The sequence below is a fragment of the Chenopodium quinoa genome, unplaced genomic scaffold (genome assembly GCF_001683475.1).
Source record: "Chenopodium quinoa cultivar QQ74 unplaced genomic scaffold, ASM168347v1, whole genome shotgun sequence".
NCBI lineage: Eukaryota > Viridiplantae > Streptophyta > Magnoliopsida > Caryophyllales > Amaranthaceae > Chenopodium > Chenopodium quinoa.
Window position 1 is genome coordinate 3133530 of NW_018742309.1, and position 8028 is coordinate 3141557.

At 42.3% G+C, this 8028-nt stretch overlaps 1 protein-coding gene across 1 annotated transcript; it reads left to right on the forward strand.

Moving 5' to 3' along the window:
• Positions 1–701: 701 nt before the first annotated feature.
• LOC110687800 (uncharacterized protein K02A2.6-like) lies at positions 702–1433 on the forward strand. The gene has a single exon (XM_021864444.1). It carries the CDS (start codon positions 702–704, stop codon positions 1431–1433), a length of 732 nt encoding a protein of 243 aa, XP_021720136.1.
• Positions 1434–8028: the final 6595 nt, after the last annotated feature.

The window sequence follows — 8028 nt, forward strand, 5'->3', positions numbered from 1 at the left end:
GGGAGAAATGCCACTTCATGGTGGAGAATGGTATTGTGCTTGGCCATAAGGTCTCCCAATCGGGCATCAAAGTTGATGGTGAAAAAGTTGATGTGATTAAGAAGCTTCCTCCTCCCACACATGTGAGAGAAGTGAGGTCTTTCCTTGGTCATGCCGGCTTTTATCGCCGCTTCATCAAGGACTTTTCTTTGATTGCTAAGCCCCTCATATCTCTTCTACAACAAGATAAAGATTTTATATTTGATGAATCTTATTTGAGTGCTTTTCTTAGGTTTAAAGAAGCCTTGTGTTCCGCTCCGATTGTCCAAGGACCCGATTGGTCACTACCGTTCGAATTAATGTGTGATGCAAGTGATGAGGCCATCGGGTCGGTTCTAGGGCAACGAAAAGAGGGTAGGCTACATGTGATTTCCTATTTGTCCAAGACTCTCAATGATGCGCAAAGGAGCTACACCACAACCGAGAAGGAGTTCCTAGCGGTTGTTCATGCTTTTGAGAAGTTTAGGCCCTATCTCATTGGGTCTAGGACAATAGTGTACACCGATCATTAGGCTCTTAAGTACTTGATGAGCAAGAAGGAGGCAAAGCTAAGGTTGTTGAGATGGGTTTTGCTCCTTCAAGACTTCGATTTGGAATTAAGAGATAAGAAGGGAGCCGAGAATGTGGTAGCCGATCATCTTTAAAGATTGGGAAGCACAAGAATGATTGAAGACGACCTCCCAATTGAAGATGCTTTAAGGGATGATGTGCTATATGCTCTTGATGCCAAGGAAACCCTTTGGTTTTGCGACATCTTCAATTACCTTGCATGTAGTGATATACCACCAACTTTCACTTCTCAACAACAACGAAGGCTTAAGTATGAAGCCAAGAAATACATATGGGATGATCCAACGTTGTTGAAAAGAGGGGTGGATGGGATTTTGAGGAGGTGTGTTCCCGATGAAGAATTCCAAAGTGTGCTCTCAATGTGCCACTCATCCCCTTGTGGTGGATACATGAGTGCCCAAAAGACCGCCCCTAAAGTCTTACAATCGATGCTCTTTTGGCCGACTTTGTTCAAGGACGCTTGGTCCTTTGTGAAGACATGTGATAGGTGCCAAAGGACGGGAAACATCTCAAGGCGTGACGAGATGCCTCACAATCCGATCCTTGAGCTCGAAATCTTTGATGTTTGGGCAATTGACTTCATGGGCCCTTTCATCTCATCTCAAGGGAACCGACACATTCTTGTTGCCGTTGACTATGTTTCCAAATGGGCGGAAGTCATGGCATCTCCCACCAATGACTCAAAGGTGTTTGTCAATTTGTTCAAGAAAGTCATCTTCCCAAGATTCGGTGTTCCTAAGGCAATCATAAGTGATGGAGGTTCACACTTCAAGCACCATACATTCAACAAGCTTCTTTCAAAGTATGGTGTATCGCACAAGTAAGGCCTTGCTTACCACCCCCAAACAAGTGGTCAAGCGGAGGTCACAAATAGGGAGTTGAAAGTCATCTTGGAGAAGACCGTTGCTAGAACAAGGAAGGATTAGTCTAGTAAGCTCATTGACTCATTACGGACTTACAGGACTGCCTTTAAGACTCCAATTGGGACAACTCCCTATAAGCTTGTGTAAGGGAAGAATTGCCATCTCCCGGTTGAAATGGAGCATAAAGCAAATTGGGCCATTAAGCAAATCAATTTTGATCTCCATGCTGCGGGTGAACAAAGGATGCTAGATCTTCATGAGCTAGAAGAGCTCCGAATGAATGCCTATGATAGTGCAAGCCTCTACAAATCAAGAACCAAGGCATGGCATGACGCTCAAATTTCCAAGAAGGAGTTTATGGAAGGGCAAAAGATCCTACTCTACAATTCAAGACTCAAGCTCTTCCCCAGGAAATTAAGGTCTAGATGGAGCGGTCCATTCCAAGTATCCAAAGTCTTTCCATATGGCTCAGTTGAGATATTCATTGACAAGTACCCTCCATTCAAAGTGAATTGGCACCGTCTCAAGCCTTACTACGAGGGTCAACCAATTGAGAAGCCGAAAATATATCACTCATCGATGTTTTCAAGTCCCCATGATTTCGTGTGAAGGACGTCAAGCTAGTGACGTTAAAGAAGCGCTTACAGGAGGCAACCCGGTTTCTAACCTTTTTTATTCTATTTTCTTTCGAACCGCTTAAAATAATCTCTCTAACACTTTTCTTGATCTAATGTGATGTAGGTGTTGTCGAATGAGTTTTAGAGAAAAGAGAAGAGTTGAAGAAAAATTGAAATATTTTGAGAGCTAGAGGTCCAATTCGGACCAAAGGTAATAGGGGTCGCAGTTTGTGCGCGAACAATGAACGACCCGCGAAAGTAATTAAGAGCGGACGTGCACATTTTGGCGCGGGCGCGTCTAATCCCAGTTCTGTAAATTGAAAAAAGACAGTGAGGGTCGCGGTTTGTGCGCGACAAAGGAGCGGTCCGCGATCTTCTGATGGCGCGGGCGCGCTAAATACGGAGAGGGTGCGCCTCATCTGGGATCTGAAATTGAAGGAAAAAACAGAAGGGTACGCGATTTGAGCGCGACTAAGGAGAGATCGCGCTACTGTTGAAGAAGCGAGCGCGCCATTTCTGGTGCCTGAAACTTGAAAAAAAACAGAAGGGTGTGGAGTATGTACGCGTCTAAGGAGAGACCACGCGTCTGCAGGTGGCGCGGTCGCGCCTCTATAAACGCGGGTGCGCCGTCACATTTGAAGAATGTTTACAAAACCCTCGATCTTAACTGCGCGGGCGCATGATCATTAAACGCGGGCTCCTTTTTTGGGAGCGGGCGCGCCCGGTTGAATTCCGTAAAAAAAAAAAGAAGAAAAACACCCTAAACCATGAAAACCCCTTATCTCCTCTCTTACTCTAAAAAAACTCTCCTCTCACACACTCTCTCTCTAAAACCCTAACTTCTCCATCTCTCAAATCCATCTCCACCATCATCAAACAAGCTACTAGGTCATTCCTTCACCATCATCATCACCGCGGCCGCGCCTTCACCATCTCACCACCGCGCCATCATCAAATCACGAGCATCACAACAATTTCATCCTGAAGGTTCAACGACACGAACATTGCAGCAAAATCCCTTCAATCCGGTTTTTCAAGTCCATAAAAACAACAAATTTTCGCACAAAAGGGTTAGGTATTCAAATTCATTGTTCTCTTTATATATTTTGATTTATTTTGAAGCAAAGATTTTGATTACCGTTGGTTAGTACTGAGATACTGTTAATTATTTGTGGAGTTTTTTTGTTTATTATTGATTATTGCCGGATATTGTTGATTATCATTGAAAATTGTTGTTAGATTTGTGGATATATTTGGTTGTTGTTGGATTATTATTGCTGTAAAACAGGTACATTGTCGTTTGTGGAGGTTGTGGTTGGAATTAGCTGGAGTTGGCTTGTGTTGAAAAAAAGATAGAGTAGTCATGAGTTCTTTGAGGATTGGGAAAAAGAGGAAAACCACAAATTTGGGACAATCGTCCCAAAACCCTAATTCCAACACTCCAAACACTCTTCCTACCCTAAAATTCATCAACAAAAGCCATAAATCTGTTTACAATGATATGAAAAAGCGGAAATTCAGAACTTCAAGGCACTACCATGGAGGGGATATGGAGAAATTGGGCATAAATGATGACCTATGGTTTCTTTTTGAGAATTTGAGGATGGGATCTTTTGTTAACTCCTCCTTCATGACTTATTTAGAGCTCTGTTTAGAGTTCTTCTCCTCCTTTTCTGTAGATACCTTGGATCTGGATAACGATGTTTATAAGATTAAGTTCCAACTTTTTAACACTCCACATGAGATGACTTTAGAGTAATTCAACCAAGCTCTAGATTTCCACCCTAAAGCAGACATCTACCGCCCTCTTTATGAAAACTTTAGATATTATAATGAGACTAGTTGGTGGCGTCACGTTTCTGGTAGAAGTGAATTCACTACGAGGAAATCCATTGCCAGTGAGATGTACCACCCGGCCCTTAGGATCTTGCACCAGTTATTAGGATACTCAGTTATTAGCAAGCAAGATCTAGGGAAGTTATCTAAAGAGGAGGTGTGTATTTTGTGGATCGCTGCTAGGAGAGAGCAACCCCGTTGGCTTAACTTGGGCTTTCTTTTCATGACCTTTTGTGTAGCCATCGCTAAGGGTAAGAGGTCGGGAGACATACATTGCGGGGAAATGGTCACTAGGTTGGCCATTAACTTGGGGCACACCGATATGCTACCTCTTTGCACACCTATAGGGAGTAGTGGTGACATTTACCTTGACCTAGAACAGCTTTGTAGGTCCGACTTTATCCTTCTGACCACTAACCCTACCTATTACAGTTGGCTTGTAAGAGGGGAACACCACTGCTTTCTTCCCAAACCCCACCTTACCTCCATCACCCGTGACACCGATTATGTGTGGAGAGTCCTGAGAGACAATGGGCGAGTGCCCGATATAGAGAGAGAGGATGAGGTACAGGAGGAGTTGGAGGAGGGGCTTAGTAGTGGGTAGAAATAGCAGCAGGCGGGTGCACTGTAACCCACGGGTACATTTTAGCTATCTTATATAGTTAGGCAGTTGCAAGTGATTTATGAGTCAAGGCAGGGCCACCATCTGCAGCAGTAGGCCCTCTATGACTCAGTTGTGGATAGAGGAGAGATTGCTCCCCCTGTGAACTACCCTAATTGGCCGCCTCAGCACGGCCCTGTTCCTTCTTGGGGGGGGGGGCAATCTCCCCACTTACCCCTACTGGCAAGGTCCTTCCGAGCCCGGTAGGGAGCTCCGCAGCTTCTCAGAGGACGGGCAGTACGATTATCGTGTGTACGGCGGGTGTGACTTTAGAGGAGACCCTGCTTACCCCTACGTGCATCCTGATCACCCCGCTCCTCTATATTCCCAGTCTGAGGACACTCCCTCTTATCCTTTGCCCAGTTGGCAAGAGGATCTTTACAGGGGTCACTATGGTTGACCGCTAGGCTTTGACGGTGGTTGGGGCCTTTTCGGCCCCCCTAGTGGCTTCGCTTATGACGTGCCACCACATCAGCCTGGCTCAGCTTGTGAGCCTGGCCCTCATGGCCAGTAGGCTACGTCCCTTGAGTATATCTCTCTCCCCTGCTCTTGCATGCTAATTTTGATGAGTAGGAGATATACTCTTGGTAGAAAGTGACTTGGCTGGGATTCTCACTTGCTTGCCTGCTGATCTTTCATTATTTTACCTACACCTTTATGCTGCTTATTCTGCTGAGTTGCCTATGACTGCTTTCTTTGGTTGATTTTGCCCCTGTTTACCGATATTGTTGATGAGTTTTTGATGTGAACGCTTCTCTCGGTTTGCTGGATACCGGTGAGTCCGCCCCCGTTTTTCCTGCTGATGATGATAATGAATACTGGTTTTCGCCAGAGCGGCGATTGACCAGTACAGGCATGTGTATATATGTCGTTCTATGATTTTTAATGATGATGTTGATTTTTGAGGAGATTAAGAAATTTTTTCAGTGGTAGATTAGTTTGGAGTGAAGCAAAAATTACTCTTAGGGTATTTGATGAGTGACATTTATGTCACTCTTAGGGTAGTCTTTTCTAGTAGTTTTAGTAGTAATTTGGTTCATTCTAGTGTGCTTTTATTATGTTTTGCCTAATTTGAGTAGTCTACCTATGTGTTGCGTAATGTGTTTCTATATGGATTAGGTAGTCTTTACCCCCCTTCCCCTTCGTTGTATTACGCTTTGCCTTCCTATTTTGTAATTGCAGATTATTGCCGGTGATTCAGATTGGGAAGGAACTAGAGCAAGGATTGAAGACATTGCACTAGCGTTTTGGCGCTGGCGCGTGCTGAGCTGGCCCAATCCCGTTATACCCATATTTGGAGCAGGCGCGCTACTTTTAGGCGCGGCCGCGCCTTTCTGCGACAATCCAAAACCCGAAATCAGATTAAAACAGCAAAGAGGAGAGAGAAAGGCAGCAATTTTTATTTTAAAAATTCAGCATACTTTAGAAGAGAAAAAAAGGGCTTGTAATAGAAGTTTTGAGGGTAAAAACTCTTAGATCTAGTTTTTTAGCCAATGGGTATTGAAAATCCTCAATAGATCTTAGTGTAATTTTCTATTTCCCAAAACCTTAGTTATTTTGGGATATTTTTGAAGAAGCTTTTTGGAACTTGAATGGGTTTTGTCCTCCCACTTAGTATTCAATGAAGTTATTGGTATTCTTCTACTTATTCTCTTGTTTTTATGCTTAAAGTTCCTATCTTTGTTGGTTTAGTTGATAAAGTTATCATCTTTCTCATTAATTCCTTAGTTACTATGTTGATTAGTATAATTGTAGTTAGGGTTATGGATTGTGAGTAGTTCTCTTGTTGCTAGGGGTTTGGTGAAGGCATGCTTTGAGTTTGATGTATGTTAGGCTAGGTTAATTTGGAATATTTGTGATTAAATCGTCCTTGTGCTTATACTTATTGGCCACTCCATGTTTATGGCCATATGCATGTTGTGGTTGAGTGACTTGAACTAAATCATGACGATAGTGTGATTTAGGAATAGTCATTAGGTGATTGCTTATTGCATGACCTTAATTTTTATGCCTTATGACGATAGTGTAAGTGTATGCTAGCTAGGATAGCTCTTAATCCCGATAGGTGATTCGAGAGTATTCTTGATATTGTCTTGTATGAGTTGCTTGGGTTACATGTAAACCTATTTTCAGATGCCTAACTTCGTTGAATTCATAGCATGTTTGATCCTTCCCCCTAGTGCTTGTTTTAATTGTTATACTATCCCCTTTAGTCATTACTTTACCCACCATATTTCTTGACCGAACTAGATTGACATTAGGAGATAAATAGCTATGCTAAATCGTTTCCCTGTGTTCGACCCTTGGCTTGCCTCTATACTCGTTTAGTTGCATGTTTAGGACTACAAATATCATTTGATAGAGGTATCTTAGTAACGACCTAAAATACCGCCTATCAGATGTCTATAATAGGGATAATCATGTTTCTAATCTTGATGTGCAATGTGTTTATTCTTCTAATATTATTATGACTTTCCCATTATTTGTCTCATGATTCCATTAGTGAACCTAGAACATATAATATCAACTCTATTTCCCCTATTACTCATAATGATGAGGTACATGCTTAAGTTAATTCTAATGGTGTGTTTCAATTTTTTTCATTATTTAGCATGCCTTCTTGTGATGTGCCTTGTTCCCTTAATAACGAATCTCATGTGTTTGATTGTGCCCCCTCTTCCCAGTGTGATGATGCTCATGTTTACAATGTGGATGATCCTCCCTCTTCATCTTCTTATTCTTACATTGCTCCAAATGATTTCCCTTATGCTTCTAATGAATCCTTTTATGAGGATAATTCTATGGAAAACTTGAAGAAGAGAAGTTAATGGAGATGATGAAGATGATAGGGAAGTTTAACGAGATGAGGGAAGTTGAGAATAAGGAGATTGAAGCTAGGATGAAGACGCTTGAGAGCAAAATTCTCCATCTAGCCAACTCCCAAGCCAATGCCCTTCTTTCTTCTCCCCTCCCTCATATGAGTGAGGATCCTATTAATGAGCATAGGAGTAAAGGAAAGGGAGTTGAGAGTGGTGATGATAATGATTTTGTGAATCTAAACTCCCCTTCGTATGTTGATTGTGAAGAGTCTCAAGTACATGATTGTGATCATTCTATCCTTGAGTATTTGGACTCGTTTGAGGTTATTTCCAAAATGTTCTTTGAGGTTCAAATGAAACATCATAGCCTTTTGTTTAAGTTCATTGAGGATGCTTCACGGGAGAAAGATGAGTTTGAAATGAATTTTTACATCCATTCATGCAAGGTTTTGAGACTTTGGGCTTTGAGGAGATTAAGGGAGTTGTTGTTCATCATTGTGATGGAGAGGATGATGTAGTTTCTCTTGGAAGTTAGATGTTTGAGGGATATGGAGATCATGAGTGTTCTTCTTTTGAGGATTCTATGATTGATTTCTATGCCCTTATTAGAGATGTGAGGAATG